The 18121-nt window shown below is 57.2% G+C and overlaps 1 protein-coding gene across 1 annotated transcript; it reads right to left on the bottom strand.

Moving 5' to 3' along the window:
- Positions 1-3452: 3452 nt before the first annotated feature.
- Efhd2 (EF-hand domain family member D2) lies at positions 3453-16926 on the bottom strand. The gene is made up of 4 exons (XM_004637711.2): positions 16553-16926; positions 6017-6164; positions 5266-5397; positions 3453-4963 (listed from the first exon to the last, which is right to left on the bottom strand). Exons 1-4 carry the CDS (start codon positions 16861-16863, stop codon positions 4832-4834), a joined length of 723 nt encoding a protein of 240 aa, XP_004637768.1. The 5' UTR covers positions 16864-16926; the 3' UTR covers positions 3453-4831.
- Between the last annotated feature and the right edge of the window lie 1195 nt (positions 16927-18121).

Consider the following 18121-nt stretch of genomic DNA (forward strand, 5'->3'; position numbering starts at 1 on the left):
AAAAAAAAAAAAAAAAAAAAGCTCAATTTTAAAAAGCCACACAAAAAAGCAACAGAGGCATTGAGATGGGCTGTGTGAGGGTAAGAGCGCGGGGTCTGGGCTGTGGGGCTCTGCCTGCTCCCTGCAGAGCCTGGCCCTGGTAGTGGCGTCGCTGGAAGCTGCCCGGCTCACCTCTGCACAGTTGGCTGAGGGGCACACAGAACTCGCAGACAAGAGCCAGGGTGCCTGGTCTCAGTCTTAGTAACCAATTGACCTCTGCACCCCCCCCCAGCCCCGACCACCTCTTTGAGTCTCATACACACATGGGGCTCTATCCAGTGACACTCATAAACCTGTGTCACCCCCAGAAGGGACCTGGTTATCTGCGGACCTGCTCAGAGCCACATGCCACTGTTAAGAAGACACAAACGTCCTTAGCCCCCCACTGTGTTGGGGAGGAGGCACTGGCAGCAGACAGCTGTTATCTTTTAGTGTCCACAGAGAAAATTTTTTTTGGGGGGGTAGGAGGTAAGGAGGTTTGAGGGCTGCTCATGATTTAGGGTAACTTCCTTGTTCTGAGATGTTCACCAGCTGGGGAACTTCTGGAAGGTGACACCAAACAGCCATCCCCGGAGACACCCAAGGCCACTGTCCTCTGCTGCAGATGCTAGTGGTGGATGGTGAGGGCTTCTGCAGTGTTGGGGTGCTCCGCGAGGAAGGAGAACCCCGCACCACTGCTCTCCACGTCATCTGTGACCTTATGTTTGTGACAACCTCTCTGTGCTTCTATTGCCTCATCTATAAAGTGGAGGTAGCCAGGAATGGCGGTACATGCCTGCAATCCCCGTGCTCAGGAAGCTGAGGCAGGAGCATTGCCATGAGTGGGAGGCCAGCCGAGGCTACATAGTAAATTAAAGGCCAACCTGTCTTTTAAAAAGTGGCACCTGCCTCCTAGGGCTGTCTGAGGAGAGTCTGGCATTAGGTAGAAACTATGTAGGGTTTGCTGTTGTTGTTACTGTTGTTATCTAGTGCTTCCGAGAAAGTTCGAGTGGAGCTAGGCGTGGTGGTACACACCTATAACCCCAGCCCGTTAGGACGGTGAGAAAGGAGCAGTGGAAGTTTGAGGCCAACCTCGGCAATTTAACAAGGTTCTGTCTAAGGATAAATTAAGAAAGGCTGGGAATGTAGCCCAGTAGTAGAGTGGCCCTGTATTTGATCCTTAGCATGGGAGGAAAGTGATAGAGAGAGAGAGAGAGAGAGAGAGAGAGAAAGAAAGAGAGAGAGAGAGACAGAGAGAAACAGAGAGAGACAGAGAGACACAGAGACAGACAGGCAGACAGAGAGACAGAGACAGACAGACAGAGAGACAGAGACAGAGGCAGAGAGACAGAGAGAGAAAATGATTGAGACACTTAATTAGGTACTTCAGCATTCTTGAGTCCCTTCTTCAAAATATGTTAAAAGTTATATTTTATGACAGTATGAATATAAGGTCATAATTTTTTTTCTAGTGATTTTAAAGAACTCAAAACATTTTTGTCAGGCCAGGGAGACAGCTGAGTGGCATAAGCATCTGCCTGGCAAGCTCAAGGTCCTGAGTTTGATCTCTGGTACCGCAAAATAAAAACAAAAACAAAAACAACAAAAAAACATTTTTGTGGGCTCCAGGCTTGGGATACAGCTCCTGTACCTGCCAAGTGGACAGTGGTCCTGATGGCTGGCAGCAAGCTGGGGCACTGCATGTGGGTCACTCCTGTACCCTCTCTGGGCCTGGATGGCATCCAGCAAGCCCTGAGCAGGAGAAAGCCACCCTCACCTGGAGGAGCCAGTGGGCCCTGCCCAGGTGACACTAGGTTGGCTGACGTAGGAGCAGCCCTGGGGTGCACAGACAGAGGGGAGCCCTGGGAAGAGGACTCTCCATGACTGAAAAACTGAAGCTCTGGCTGGATTCTCTCGGGCGGATAGTGTAGGACGGACGTCTGCCTGTGAGGCACCTGCGGGCTACATGTACAGTCATTCATCGATCCTCTCCCGGCATCCCTACGGTGTGCATGCAGGCCCTGTGCTGGGCCTGGGGTACAGCAGTAAGACCTTGTTCGAGCTTGGGGGTGGGGGACCTCCTTGGGGAATGGACCCAGGGCAGGGCAGCTCGTGCTCACTGCTGGAGGGTGCAGGCTAGAGGAAAGAAAGTGCCGTGTGAATTCCATGTGCCCAGTGCGTCGCGCCCCACACGGCTGAGCCCTGGGATTCCTGGGGCCTGGAGCGGGATCTCGCAGGATCTGCAGCTGCATCGTCGCTGAGCTGTCAAGGACAGGCTGTGCTGGAAAAATAAGCACTGGAAACGTGGCAGAGGTCAGGCATATGGTGCCTTCAGGCCTCGGCAGAGCAATGCCAAGCTTGGGTGCGGGCCTGAGAAACAGGCAGGTGCAAATGACAGGGCCGTGTTTGCTGGCCGCTGAGACAGGACTCAGGCAGCTGCTGCCTCTTGATGAGGTCGGTGCAGGGGGTTGGGCTGGCGGGACTTCTGCTCAAAAGCAGGTGGAAACCCCAGGTGCGCAGTGGGGCTTTGGGGACAATAAGGGTTTAGTTCAGGGATTGGAGGTGAGGCTGGGACCGGGGTGGGGTGGGACGGCTTAAGAGGAGGAGGCCTGGAAAGGGTTTGGAGGAGCTGGCCTCCCGGGTCCCTGGATCACTTCGGCCTTCTATTTCTAGCGCCTCCCTCCAGCGCTGGAAGTGGGGTGCTGTGCAGGCCGAGCCTGTGGGGGAGGCCCCGTTGCTCTGACTCTGGAGGCTCAAGGCTGGGCCTGTGCACCACAGCTTCAGTTTAGAGATTCTGAGGTCCTTCCTTTGGGTGAGATGGACTGAAAGGGGACACGTAGCCTCCCCTTGGGCTGGTGGGGGTGCTCTCTTAAGCACCGAGCTGCACCAGGCGCCCCAGGCAGGGTCGCGAAGCCAGAAGGCGATGCAGTACCGGCTATGGCCACCCGGGGGCAGTGGTGCCCATCCTCAGCCCCAGCTCCTCCTCCCCAACCCCGCCTTCCAGAGAAGACCCTGGTCCGCTTGTACTGAACCCGCCTGCGTTCAGTTCTAACCACCACGGGATCGGCAGGGTTGTTTCTATTTGAGAGCTGCAAAAGCTTGGGGGAGAGACGTCAGGAGACAGAGCCCTTTCTGCAACCTCGGAGCAAGGTGTAGGCTGCGGACGGGCAGCTGGGCTCTGTGCCGCTAGGCTGCCCAGGCTTTTCGCTTCTGAGGAATACAACCCAGCGCTCACCATGCGACAGCTGAAGGACTAATATGCACGCTGCTTAGCGAGAACAGGGGGCTTCGTGTGGGCACCAAAGACCAGCTTCTCCATAGAGTCCTGTCTTCCCCTACGCTCCTGCGTGACCACCCCACACTCAGGTGACCTCAGCTGTCCCCTTCTTTTCCGCCCCCGCCCCAGTCACCAGCAAGAACCACACACACATAAGAATATAGAATTTTTTCTTATTTTAGTTAAAAAAAATAATCGTACCACCGAATGAAGAAGTAGCTTTTTTTTGGGGGGGGGTGAGAAAGGATGAAGAAAAATATAAAACGCAAAAATCCAAAAGAAAAAGGAGATTTTTATATTCATCTGTATAAACATATCCGCTAAGGCAAATGCAATCCAGGGTGAAGGCCACCGCACGGGGCCAGGCACCTCCGACATCCTGCAGGTTCTGAGGCCAAAAAAATGAAACCTCTTTTGAGCCCTTCAGGAGCTCCGGGGACTCTTGGGGCATAGTACTAAAATAAAGTTATTGAGTTTAAAAAGCAGTGACGCTATCATGATACACACTGAAAGTTGCATAACTGTGGCCTCAATGGCCGTTCACTTCTCTGGACTGGGTGACGGTCACAGTTTCACGACACAGCAAGACAGACACACACAAGTGAGCAAGCACACGAGGGGGTAAGTGTGAGGGGATGGCCGGTGGTGGGGGCTAGGCCATGCCCATCTGGCAATGGCGTGGGGTCCCCATGCTTCCTAGGGGTGGGTGTGACAGGCAGGAGCTGCTGGGGCAAAGCTGGGGGCATCACTTGGGTAGGAGGGTGGGAAAGGGGGTCAGGCCCTGCTCCCCAGTGGTGGGGCAGACACTTCCAGCCCTTCCCAGGGACCCCAGTCCCTTCTCCCCAACTTCCTCTCTCCGCAGCACTACCCCTTCAGGATGTACAGGGTGTGTGTGTGTGCGGGGAGGGGGAGGGATGTTCCTGCACCCCAGGCCTCCCCACCCACCACCCCATGTAGGCCTGGCAGAGTGTGGCCCATGAGGTAGATAGGCACTGCGGCCCCTCACCCTGCCTGGCTGGGCCCTATCTCCATACCGCCACCAGATGCCAGTGCCTGGGTCCCCTCACCAGAAAAAAGGAGCCCTCGCATCCCAGCAGGCTGAGGGCAGAGCTGCAGCCAAGGCCCTGAGGCAGGGTCTTCCGGTGTCTGCCATGGGCCCCCTGGCCTGCTGCTCTAAGGAGATAGTCACAGTCCTTCTGTGTCTGTTGCTCCCATCTGGTAAGGTGCTGGGCAGGGCAGCCCGCTGGTTAGAGCAGCAGGATGGGTCCGATGGGTGAGGGGGGCAGGCACAGAGGAACCTTGGGCCAGGAGTGTGAGGCATAGGGGTGGCCAGGGAGGGCCCTGCCAGGCAAGGGTGGTGGTGGGGTCGCAGCTGCGGGGTTGGCGGAAGGGAGCAGGCGGTGGCCAGGCAGCACGAGACACCCCTGGACTAGCTCCATTCACAACTTAGATTTTAGTAGTGGCCTCGCGCCAGCCTCGCGCGCCCCCCTGGCCCGCACCCCGCCCTGGGCAGGGCCGGTGGTGGCCGTGGCCTCGCTACTTGAAGGTGGACTGCAGCTCCTTGAAGGCTGCCTTCCGCTGCTTCATCTCCTCCGCCTGCTTCTTCCGCTCCTCCTGCTCGGCCTTGATCTCCTCCTCGAAGCGGCTGGACACGTTGATGGCCTGCACCTGGGCAGAGGGCGGCGGCTCAGAGCGTGCAGGGCCTCCGCCACATGCACGGTGCGCTGCCATCACCTCCAAGCCTCAGTTTTTCCATTTAGAACCTGGAGTCCCTCGGCTCTCCCCAAACTGGGGCCGAGGGTCAGCTGCCCGGGGAACAAGCGGTTCGGGATCAGTCTGCTGTCCTCCAATCTCCGCTCCTGAACTGCGCATGCCCACTCCGCGGGAAGTGGCACCGATAGAAAAGGGGATGCCTGGGCTCGCTAGGGGCTCACCCACCCGCCGGGTGCCCGGGGCTTCAGGGACCTCACCTTGGCCTCGAAGAAGCTCTTGGCGCCTTTGACACCCTCAGTGGAGACGTCAATCTCGGAGAGGCGGGCCAGCGCGTTTAGCCCACTGTCCTGCAACTCCCCTGCCGCTGCCTTTCTGAAGATCAGAAGGAACTGCAGAGGGAGGGGTGTGAGATGTCAGGAGGGGACCACAGAGTCAAAGTCCCTGCCACACCAGGTCCTACCCAAGCCAGCTTAAGAGCTGAATCTCACCCCTCCATGCCCCTGTGCCACCCTCTCTGGGCCTCAGTTTGTCCATCTACACAATGGGAGGCCAGGTGACTCCTGTTTGTCTCAATAACAGCCACACCTGCTTTCCACCTCCCAGGGGTCCCCAAACAAATATTCCATTTGTTTTTTCTACAAGGAAGGTTCGGAGGCAGCAGATACCTCCAGTCTCAGTGCTGGAAGGATCAGAACCTGTATCCTGTTCCTCTGAACAGCTCCTCGACTCTCTTAGCTTCTGGCTGGCTGCCCCAGGCCAGGACTCTCCCAAGGGCTTCCTTCAGGCTGCCCAATGCTCTCTAGGCCCCAGGGTCGCTGCTACCCGACTTTGAGACCCCACTTCCTCCCTGCAGAACAGCTCCTGCTTAGGGCGAGGACCGGTTCCGAGTGTGAAGTGACCCAGCACTGTGGCCAGTCCCATGCCAATCAGGGACAAAGGGGCGGGTCTCTCATTGGCCACCAGGGCCTCAGGGGCAGTTTCAGGGGACAGGGCTAGGACAGCACTCACCTCCCGGAAACTGAGCTTGCCATCGAAGTCCTCATCTACCTCCTTGATCATGTTTTTCAGGCCCAGGTGGGTCTGGGGAGCCCCAAGCTTTTCCATCATGAGCTTCAGCTCCATCAGATCGATGAAGCCGTCTCGGCCAGCGTCATACCTGTGGGCACAGAGAGAGGCCTAAGGAATTCCTAGTATACTTCATACCTGAGTGGCCTGAGGCCAGGAGCTTAGCGCAGGCATCCTAGGGGCTCAGACAGAGCCTCCCCTGTCACGTCACCATAGATGGCTAAGTTAGACAGAAATACAGGCAGCATCAGGGCTAGGCCTGGAAGGGGTGGGCAGCGGGCATATTACTACTGTGGGCGGAGGCACTGTTGAAGGCCAGGCTTCAAGATAAAGACCAAGGACTTCACTGACCTGCCTCCCCAGGGACAAACAACACACTTTTTTTGGGGGGGGGCAGACCTAGGGATTAAACTCAGGTCCTTGTGCTTTCCAGGGAAGCACTTATTCCACTGAGCTATCTCCCCAGCCCCTAATATACTGTGATTGACGCTCTAAGTCCAGGTGGGTGACCAGGACCTCCTGACTCATTGCTTCCAAAAATGGTCCCTTTTTCTTTTGGTACTGTGGCTCAAATTCAGGACCTTGCACTTGCCAGGCAGGTGGTTAGGCTGCTGAGCTATCTCCCTGGCCCAAAAAAGTCCTTCTCTTCTTTTCTATTTTAGGGAAGGGTCTACAGAGTGTTCAGGGTCTCACTATTAGATCAGACTCAGAGTGATCCACCAGTTTACAGCCTCCCAAGTGCTGGGATTACAGGCGCATGCCACCATGCCCAGTCTCAATTGCTGTCTCAGCACATCCCAGGGGTGGGGCCGGCATGGCAAGCCCAGGGATTGAACCCCTGGTCCCTGCACCTGCTTGCAGGCATTTCAATCTGCTGAGCTATTTGGTCAGCCCAAAAGTCCTTCTTCTCATGAATGTTCGCTGCATGACCTGCTTCCCCACTGGATCAACATTACCTAAGCCTACACCTGTAATCTTACTGGTTAATCATAGCTGTGGCCCATCTTCTACCTACCTCGGGATCTTGCTCTATCAAATTTTCCTTAAGCAGTGGGCTCCCGCCTTCCGGTTCTCCTTCTGTCTCTCTTGAGACAGGATATTTTATTTAGTCTCCCCTAAATAAAATTTCCTACACTTAACCTCTGTTGTTCCTCAGAATTCTTTGATTTTGGGGAATAGGAACTCAACCTGTCAGATATCTGGCTGTTATATTTCGCTATGGTATTTAGGGACCATATATCAATGTCATCTGTCAAGGCTAGAAGGGACCTCAAGCCAGACAGAGACCTACTACCTGGCTCTGCTCTTGCTTGGTTACCTCTAATAACGGGGAACCCACCACGCTGCCTGGCAGCTCCTCCATTTTGAACAGCGCTAACTTTTTGCGAAGTCTGTAGCACAAGGAAGCTCAAACCACAGCCACCCTGCACTGGCCTGAGGGGTGACACAGAACCCACATTCTACAGGGTGTGGACCCAGCTCTGTCTCTGGCTGCTCCGTCCCCGTGACTGGAGCTAGTGAGCTAGGGAGGGCGATAGGCAGGGTACAGCTCGCTGTGGGAGGCTGCCCAGCGTTGTGACAGCCCAATGTGTCTCCCAGGGGTCCAAAGCCACACCCAAAAGCACAGGCTAGTAAAGGGTGTGAAAGGTGGCCTTCTTTTTCTGGGCTGGGGATCAAGCTTCAGCACCCCAGCTTATGCCAAGACTCTAGAGTAGGGAGGGTAAAAGGCACCTAGCAGGCACTGTAGGTTTTGATAGAATAAAGAACCCATGAACCATGGGCCTCTGCCCAGAGGGAGGCAGAGGCAGGGCCAAGGGTCACAGCAGGAGGGGTAGGGAAAGGGTGTGGCCTGGAACAAGCTGTGCCTGGGCCCCAGGGAGTGGCAGAGACCCAGGCAGCCTGGCACAGGTCAGTGATCCAAAGCCTATACCCTTCCCTTCTCTCTTCTACCCCCAAAATACCTGGCAGAGATGGGAACAGGTGGCAGTTACAATGCCCCCCTTTGTGGTGTGCATGCATGTGTGTGCATGTGGAGGGGTTCGAGGTGGTCTCCAGGCCTGTCCCCTGCTGGAGGAGGTGCTGCCTTGCCCAGAGCACACAGCTCTCTTATCAGGCTGTCCAAACACCTGCCTTGCTGGGCTCCTAGGACAGCCGGGGCAGGGGCAGGGCCAGTAGTGGTGAACAGGCTTTTTTGTGCCTAATACGAATTTGTGCAGGCCCCAGACCTCCAACTGGCTGAGTGCCAGCACTGTTGGTGACAGCAGCATGACAAAGAGAGGCTAGGCATGGTGTTCACAGACTCTGTACCCTGCAGTCCTGCAAGGTTGGGTTAGGCAGGGACCAGCAAGCAGCTGAGGACTCAGGCCTGGCTGGGGCGCCCCATGCCCGCTCCCCTCCACGCCCCAGGCCCCGCTTCTTTGCTGCTCGAGTGATGGAGCTTCCTCTAAAGCTACCAGCAGCAATGCAATCTCAGAGGAAGTGCAGATTAAGTGTCCAAACTTGGAAGGAGGCTTAGGCTGTGGCTTCCTCTATTCTTGGCAGCTCCGAGGTCTGGCTGGGCCCGGGTTCAAACTGTGGTCTGAGCCACCGCCTGTATCAATCATGGGCCAATCAATTACCGAGCTCGGTTTACTCCCTGGCAGGCTTGGGTGCCCAGAAGGACAATGCCGGGGGTGGCCACAGTGCCAACTCATCTATCACCGAGGCCAGGTGACCAAGGGCTGGGAGACGCCTGGGGCCCTGGGAGGAGGGTTCTTGGAGGGGTTCCCATGAGACCCTGAGATCAGACATCGCCCTGTGGCCTAGGCCCAGGGCTCAGCCAAGTTCAGGGTAAATCAGAAGGCAGAAAGCCTTGAAGTCTGGGCCCCGACAGACCTGGGTCCAAACCCCAACTCTGCCACCTGCTGGCTGGTGACACTGGCACCTAACAGCACAAACCTCAATTTCCCATGCACATCAAAGGACCAAGATAAGGAAGATGATGGAAACTTTATACCTTAGCTTAGAGCCCGGCCGTGGGAGACACAAATACATGGGAACAGCCGCCAATTATTACTACTGTGACTATATGCCTTTAGTATTATTGAAGAGTAAATGCAATTAGGAGTATAAAACGGCCAGTGCATAGTAGGTGCTTAAAATCTATTCACTTCATTATGATCTCAATGGCTGTTATATGCCTCGCTCCCCCAGTCCTAGGGATTGGAGCCTGGGCCTTTGCACTAGGCTACATCCCCAGCTCTTTTTAAAATTTTGAACCAAGTTCTCTCCAAGCTGCCCAGCCCGGGCTAAATGTGCTATCCTCCTGCCTCAGCCTTTAAATACATCTAGTATTTAAAAATGGTGCTACCAGTAAAGCCTCTCTCAGAGGTTCCCATTCTGATAGTGCAGGACTGGGGGAAAGGCTCAGGGGGACAGGCCTGGTCCTGCCGCCTCCCCTGCTGGGCCCACCACAAAGACCCCTGCAACCTGAGAGAGTAAGGGGCACAGGGCGTGGGGCAGAGCGGAAGAGGCGCTCCCCTGGCTGGATCTCCTGGCTCGCTCTTTCCCTCTCTGAGGAAAGGAAATGACAGGGGTCGGGGTGGCACTGTGTCACCTGCATAAGTGGGATTCTGCGTGTTCCAGGCTCAGCGGCCTTCTCCTCCATGGACCTTTTCCCTGAGCTGGAACTGAGGCTCAGGGGGGTCAGGAGAAGGGAAGTCACCCCCCTAAGAGCCACCCACAGCCTCCATCTGCTTCCTTTTAAGGAGGTGATGGGGAACAGAGAGGGCAGCCAGCTGCCTGAGGCCACATAGCCAGTGGACGTGAGCACTCTGGGGCTGGCATTTCCCTTCTCCCTGGCCCACAGAGGATGCCACATTCTCAGGCGTGGGGGGACAGGGTACGTGGTGCCTGCTCAGGAGCCAACGCCATCCAGCAGGCTGGAAGCTCAGCACTTTTTGCCCGCCCTGGAGGGAGGCTGCGGGGCCTGGCATCAAGCCCACATTCCTACCACCTCCCCTGAATAGTTCTCAGCAGCTGCTGCCCTGGACACTGGTTACAGAAGCCTGCCCATCCCCCACTGAGAGTGGCACACGGGCCACTACCCAGGCAGATCCTGCCCTTGGGTTGGGCTCCATCTCACCCAGCAGCCCCTGGCTGCTTCTCTGCTCCTGGACCCTACCAGTTCTGATAACCAAGGGACACAGCGTGGCAGTGGCTGTAGCATTGGGGCCCTGGCCATAAACCCAGGCCTGAGCCCCCTCCCATCCATATAGTACTGGCTACTCTGCTGAGCCCTAACTATGCCAAGTGTCCGGCACCAAATCTTTACACTCCTTCATGTTTTTTTTTTTTTTTTGTTGTTGTTGTTTTGTTTTGTTTTTTGCGGAACCGGGGATTGAACTCAGATCCTTGCGTTTGCCAGTCAAGCGCTTATCCTACTGAGCCATCTCCCCGGCCCCAAATCTTTACACAATCTGCAAAACTTGCATGAACCCCTCCACTTAACAGGTGAGGCGACTGAGGCTCGGAAAAGGAAGTGAATTGGCCGAGATCAGAGGCAACAAGGGTGTAGCTGGGACTCAAACCAGGCCTGAGGGGGAAGGTGCCTCATCCTGCTGCCTCTCAATTCCGTGTCAGAGCTTCCAGGCTGAAAGGCCATTTCATGAAGCCGTCAGGGGGATCAAATTCTCAGTGCAGTTTTTCTGCTTGGTGTCTTGAGGGCCTCTGAAGATGGGACGTGAATTGCTTCCCTACGGTGGCCCCTTTCGGCCGTGTCCCCTCTCTGTAGCTTAATGGCGGAATGAAGCAACCCTCACAGCTGCTGCACATGCAGAAGAGGGGAGCAGCTGGCGTGGGAGCACAAAGCACCCCAATTCTGTCCCCCTTTACTGCACTCCTGGGTTTTGCTGAGGTCATTCCAGGCTGCATGGACAGTCGGCTAGAGGGGCTCAGGAGCTACGGGCCCACCTGGCTTAGGACTCTGCCTTCAATTCCTAGTGTCAAAATCACCACCAGTGCCTCCTTTCCTGTGACGGTGGTTGTCATAATCCCGAGCATAATGGGCCTTTACCGAATGCCTAATGTAACCCCTGTTCACTTTATGAAGTTTGATGGTGACTTCATCCATCTTACTATCCAGGAATGGCTCAGATGAAGTAACCTAGCTAGGGTCACCCTCAGGCAGGTGGCCAGGACAGGCTGTGGGCTGGTTTGACCACACTTGGGGGTTCAGGTAGACGTAGGCTGTAAGCTGACAGGTTTGGGGTGCATAGACCTTTATATTTCTAACAACCTCCAGGGTGCAGCTGAGGGGGCTGGAAGACCCATGTTTAAATCCCACTCTGCCCCTTACTAGGTTGTAACTGGACATGAGCCTTCTGAGACCTAGCTCCGCATAGGTAACATGGATGATGGTAATCTTGCAGGGTGACAGTAATCTCGCAGAGAAGGTTTGACAGTGCCCTGATGAGAGGCCAAGTGTTAGGATGGGCTCTACGGAGACTGGCAGGGCCCAGTCCTGGCCCGGGATAGCCACACCTGCCCGGCGCTGAGCCATCTCTGTTCTGCCTGAAAGTGGAAGTCAGCCAAGGAGAGGGCAGCTGGAGACGGAGGGAGGCAGCTGTGGGAGGGCTTGGGGACCGTCTCTGCCGAGGCTGCAGAGTGACGGCACCTCCTCCAGCTTGGCTGGCCTTGCAGAGAGGGCCTTAGACCTGCCTCAAGCCAGTGGGGCCCAGGTGGCAGGAGCAGAAGAGACAAGGCTCAGAAAAAGAGAAAGCAGGCAGGAAGGCTGAGGGTGGACCCAGAAAGTCCCCACAGGAGAATGAGGAAAGGTGACTCAAAGGCAGACAGGAAGTGGGAGGAATAGACTGGGCCCAGCTCAAGAAATCCTCCCTCCCCGGGGTGCTGGGCAGTTCCCAAGAAAACAGCAAGGACCTAGTCTTTAGTCTCTGCCTCACAGAGGGCGGCTCCCGAGCTCCGGGGGCATCCTCACCCTCACCCACAACCATGGTCTACTTGGCCGCTGGGGGCTCTCTGCAGGTGCGCCTGGCCCTGACCATGGCACCACAGCTTTGAGCAGGTGACCCCACCTCTCTGAGCCTCCATTTCCTGATCCGTCAAGTGGGGACAAAGAGCACACCCACATCCCCATGCTCACAAGAGGGTTAAACTGAGAATCCTAAGAATCAGAATGGTTTCCTTGGCAGCAGCTATAACCTCCACTCAGCAAGGACACAGGGCAGGCCGTGGGTACACAGCTGTGGGGACAGCCCTGGGTCCACCCTCTCCAGCCCCAGAGAGCCAGCAGCATCAGCATTCTCTAGGAGACTTCAAGCCTGTCAAGGGCAGGAACTTGACCCCTCTCCCACCCCTAAGGCTGGAATTTGCACTGAGCAGAAGCCTAATAAGCTATCTGTTGGGCAATCAGAGGCCCATAGAACCTTGTTTTCCATAAACACCATCAGCAGCCCAGACACTGGCTGAGCCTTTTCTCACCTAATCCTCAGAACTTTTACCAGGAAGGCTCCGTAGCCCCAGGGAAAAACTGAAGGCTTTCACAGAAGCCCTGAACCCAGTGGGGTGGAGAGCAGCCAGGTGCTGGAGCCCCAGTTCTGTGTCACTCCAGGGCTATTTGCTCTTCCTTTTTCTCTGCCACCTGCCTTCCACATAATTAAGTGATAATGAATTCATTTCTCCATTTTGGTTATTTATCAAAGCCATATGTAGCCGTCAATCAGAGTCTTGTTTGGCAGGAGGAAAGCAGGATTGTCACGCCAGGTGTCCGCCACTCTGGTCCAAAGCAAAGGGCTGTGGCCAGCCTGGCGGCCCAGTTGGGGTAAGTGGAGGCAGCCAGCAGCCGGTATGTAGCTGTCTCGGTGTCATCTCTGGTGACCACCAGCCAGAAGAGGACTCTGTTGAACTGGGGACGATGGTATCAGAAACTTAGTAAATACTTACTCCATGCCAAGTGCTGGGTTAAGTACTTTCCAACCCTGTGAAGTGGGTACTATCTCATCTCCGTCTCAGGGTGAGGAATGGAGCTGCAGACAGGTTTGAGTAACTTGCTCCAAGGCCCACACCTGGGATTTAAACCCAAGGCGATGGGTTCCTAAGTCTCTGCTCCACACACTGAGGGAAGTGTGGAGAAGGTGGGTGGCTGCAGGAGCCCACAAGGGGCTGAGCGGCCAGAAGGGGAAGCGGCTGGCTGCCTGATGCTGGGGTCACAAGGTGAGGTGGAGCAGGAGGTGGAGTCAGGGCCAGGCTGGACGGGAACGAGGCCACCTCCTCAGATGCCAGGGCTGCCTACCTTGTAGTAGGTATCAGTGTACGGAGCCCCACACACCCTGGCGTAGGTGGATGCCAGCCAGGGTGGGCATCTCTGAGGTCGCTTCCTAAAGGGAAGGGTGAGGGGTTTGGAAGCAAGGGATGCAGCCTGAGGCAATATGAGGGTGGCCGAGAGTCCAGGCCCCAGGCTGCGATGCCCTGTGTGCCCTGCACCTGGCTGGACCCTCTGGGCACCTTCTCTAAGCAGGGACCACTGGCTCCACTGTACAGACCACGATGAGGGCCCCTGTGACCTTAAGCAAATCTCTGCACCTTCCTGGGCCTCAGTTTCCCTTTTTAAAATGGGGAGGAGGGCCAGAGGAATCGCACAAGGCAGCGAGGCCCCTGGTCCGCTGCAAGCGCTGTCCTCAGGACGCACCCGCAGGGTCCCCATACACTTCTGACAGGCAGACCAAGGTCAGAGCCCTGGGGTCCCTCAGAGACAGCCTACTCCTTTAACTGACAGGGAGACTGAGGCCAGCGAGGGCCAGTTCCAGGGGATGGAAGGCTGGCCTCCCAGCTGCGGCTCCTAAGCAAAGGCCAGCTCCCAGCCCTCTTCCCACTGTCTCTGTCTGCTGGCTGTGGCCCGGCTTTCCAGGGTGCAGGATCCCTCTTCCCTGCCCTCTGTTCCCAGCACAGCCCTGGCTGCAGTGTTCTGGCTGTAATCCCTGGGCCCTGCTGCGACCCAGGAGGCTGCAGCCCCACTCGGGCAGTGCAAGCAGAACAGGGGGCTTTGGCCTCCAGAGAGCCCATCTGTTAGTCGCTCTCAGCCGGGGCTGGGCTGGGCTCGGCTGGCACAGTGAAGCCTTGTTTCCCTGAATACAAAATCTGCAGCCTTCCACCCTGGCCAGGGCCTCTGGGCGGGTGGCACTTCCTTCTTTAGAGGTCCAGCTTTCGGCCCTTTCCTGTGCCCTGGCGCCCCTCCCAAAGCCCCAACAAGCACTGCTGGTGCCAAGAGGTGGGTGGCTTGGAGGAGTTCAGCTTCCCCTCATCCCTGCTCAAGCACCCCTCATCAAACTGGCCCCCAAAAAGTACACTTCCAAAATGCAGTTTCAAGACCCTTCTTCCCCTACAGCCCTGCTGAGCAAACCACGGTCTCCCACACCCTGGAGCCTCTAAAGAAGGAGGGCTCCAGGGAAAGGCCAAACGGGGCTCCTGGTGGGTACACTGCATGGAAAATCGTCCATTCATCCAGAAGATGTGACAGGAGAAACCGGAAAGGAACAATAGGGATTTCTGAAGTCATAGACCCTGGAGTCCCAGCCCCATCATTTTCTAGTCATGGGGGTCTCAGCAAGTTATCTGATTGTCCCCTAAGGGCCATGAAAACAGCTCCAGGTTATGGGAGGGCCAGGAGCTCATTCCAGCCTCAGACCTATGGAGGTTGCAATCTGTCCTTGTGCAACACCCGCCTCTGGGCTCCTCCAGGGGGCAAGCTCCACCAGAGGAGCACAGGAAGGGCTCAGGAGTTTTCAGTCCATTCTCCCTGGCACAAGGAAACCCCCTCTCCAGGCTTTGAGGGACAGGACGTGGAGTCAGAGCTGGGCTGCTCTAGGCCCTGGACTTCCACATAGAGGTCCTGGGTGGAGGGGTCAAGGATTTGACTCCTGAAAAAGTACTGAGTTTCCAGCCACGAGAGCCTGGGCACCAAAACTCTTCCCTTGCGTGGGGGGTGAATGCGGAAGCAGCAGATGCAGCAGGGAGAAGCGGGGAAGAGCTCTGCTCGCACTGTAGGCTTGCACAACACCCTTTCCTGGCTGCCTGCTCTCCCTCTGGGCACTGCCAGCTACCGTGGCCAGGCTGACGCCCCTCTGCCTGCACAGCCAAGTTGGGGCCAGGCATGTGGCACCCCTCCCTCAGCCTCCGGCTGCCTGTGCTGAGCCCCTCTCTCTCCCCCACCTCAGCCTCAACCTCCAGACAGTCCTTCCCCCTTCAGACCTACTCCACCCCAGTAGCAAGGCTGTCCAGTCTCTGGGGGTCAGGGGTGCAGGATGGGCAACAGGAAGTGGGAGAGCCACCAGAGGGAGAGGGGCTGGACACTTTTATCACGACTGGGCCCAGACACAGCTGGGGGAGAGTGGCCACCCATCTCAAGTCCCAGGACAGGGGACCTAGGGACCAACCTGAAGGGGAACTGGGCCCCCAAAGAGTAACAAGTTTTGTATTCTGGGGGGTAGGGTGGAAGGGCTGTGCCCACCAGGCTAGGGGTATCCGTCTAACCTGGACAGGGAACAATATGTGGAACTGTGGGGTAAAGGGCAGGGCTGGGAGTAACTGGTGTCAGCTAAGATAGGAGTGGGCCTGGGGGTGGACGACATCCAGGGCCCTTTGAAAGGAAGGCACAGGAGGACAAGGGAAGGCCTTCCACAGAGGTAGAAGTAAGGTGCAGGGGGTGGGGTGGGGCAAGAGGTGGAGGGGCTTGGAGGAAGACATGCCCAGAGGGCACTCAGCCCCAAAGGGAGGGGTGGGTGCATTTTACCTGTAGGTAGAGTAGGGACCAGGGACCAGGGACCCCTCCTTGGGAAAGCCACCAGATCAAGGGTGTGAGGGTCGGAGTTGGAGGGGCTAGGCTCTCTACCCCTGGTTTACTAGCAAACACAGAAACACTCCAAGGTAGGGGTGCCCCGCCAGAACCCATGTCTTCGGGGATCTGAGTAAGCGGAGGAAATAGAAAGAACCCCAGGAAAGTGATGTGTGCGGCACAGGGTCAGGGATTGGTCCGCCCACTTTGAGAGGCACTGGGGGTTTGTGGAGTGGGGAATGCCAGTTGCTGGGATGTCTCCCTTGGTTTCCTCGTGTGGGATGGGGGTGGGGGTAGGGTCATCAACAGGCATCGGAGTCTCGGGCCTGAGCCTGGGTCTGGCGCCTATATGTGGTGCTGGTGGGGCCTCGCAGTTACCTGCAAAGAGCCTAGGGTCCCCGGTATACGGAGCAGCATCCCTCGGAGGAGGGGGTCACGTGCCAGGGACGGGGATCCCCAGACCCAGATGCGTGGAGTGGCGGGTCTGGAAGCCTCCTGATGACCAGGAAGGGAGCGCCCAATACCCGGCCTTGGTGTGCAGGGCTCTGGGGCGCGTGGTAGGTGGCCGGGGGCCGGGGTGGCCCGGGAGCGGGGCACGGAGGCTCGGGCCCGCGGGAAGTCGGGGCGCAGGGGGACGGGGGGCGGGCACTCACTGCTTGAACATCTTCTCCATGTCCTTGATCTGCTTCCTGGAGAACTCCTTGAACTCGGTATAGGGGTTGAAGACGCGGCGGCTGGGCGACTGGGGCTCTCCGATGCCCTGGTTAAGGTCCGCGCGCCGCAGCAGCTTGGCGCTCAGCTCGTCGTCTGCGCTGCCCAGCGCCTCGGCCGCCTCTTCGGGCGCCCCCGGGCCCCCGGCAGCAGCCGCCCCGTTCAGGCCCGGCTGCCCGGCCGCGTCGCCGCCGCCCTCGCCTTCCATCTGCAGCCGCCGGCTCAGCTTGGTGGCCAGCTCGTCCGTGGCCATGGTGGCCCGCGCGGCGCTGCTCCGCCCGACCCGGCCCCTGCTCTCCGCGCCGCGCGCTTCCTCTTCCTGACACTGCCCGCCCGGCGCCGCCCCGGGGTGGGACTTCTGGGACCGCCCGCCCCGCCCCCGCGCCCCGCCTCCCGGGCCGCGCGCTGGGCGCAGGGGTCCTTTCAGTAGCCCAGGGTCTTCTACGACCACCGCACTGGGTGCAGCCCGCCGTCACTAACCCTCGGGGGCCTGGGCCCGGTGGTGTCGTGAGAAGCCATCACTGCCCCCCATCATGTTTTCAGGGGGGTAGATGAGCCACTGCGGGAAGGGAGAGGGATTACCTAGCCGAAGTTTGGGTGGGTGAGGTCGGGGGCTTTGGGTGGCAAACCCCTAGCCCCTTCTCTGGAATCTCTACGCTGTGAAGTCACCATCCTGTGTCTGTGACACTGTCGGTTGCCATGGAGACATGGAGAAGAAACACTGGCGTTCTCTGCCAGGGTTGCAGGGTCTGAAGAAGGTGGACCCGCGACCCAGCGGGACCCCAGGGTAGATGGAACGGAGGCCTCTTTCTGCAAGAAAGCTCCATAAGGGGCTGTGACCGGACCCACCACGGAAAGGTCTTGCCAGTGGGAGGAGAAGGACAGGGGACAACGTGGTCCTCTCCCCCAGGGCCGCACCAGCACAGGATGACTGTGCAGAATAGCTGCTGGGCTAGGCTGTAGCCTGTGACTCCGCTTGCAGGGGTCTGACAGAGAGCTCTTGATGTTGCTATTTGAAGGGGACCCCGAAGGAGAGGTGTTCCCGGAGGTTCATAGGATGGAGCTGGGGGAAGGACCCTGGAGGATTTATCTCTGTGATTTACTCTGTCACCTTAAAACTGCAAAGACCCTGCCTCAGAAGCACTGGTTGTAATACAGATTGCCAGGCTCCAACCCAGACAATCCTAATCTCAAGGGTTTGACTCAGGAGTCTTCATTTGAACAAGCACCCAGGGCCCTGAAGACATTTTCAGGCTGAAAAAAAAAAAAAAAAAAAAAAAATCCTACTGAACAAGCTCCCAGGGAGGGTGGTCATGCAAGTTTGAGGTGAAGGATTATGCACCATGCAAATTGTCAAAATGTTAGGACAGTGCTGAGGATCCTCATAAAACCATGCTCCGGGGCGGGGCTGGGGAGTTGGCTCAGGGGAATAAGTGCTTCCCTGGCAAGCGCAAGGGCCTGAGTTCAATTTCCAGTTCTGAAAAAGAAAACAAACAAACAAATAAACACAC

Source organism: Octodon degus, unplaced genomic scaffold, assembly GCF_000260255.1.
Source record: "Octodon degus isolate 3935 unplaced genomic scaffold, OctDeg1.0 scaffold00092, whole genome shotgun sequence".
NCBI classification, from domain to species: domain Eukaryota; kingdom Metazoa; phylum Chordata; class Mammalia; order Rodentia; family Octodontidae; genus Octodon; species Octodon degus.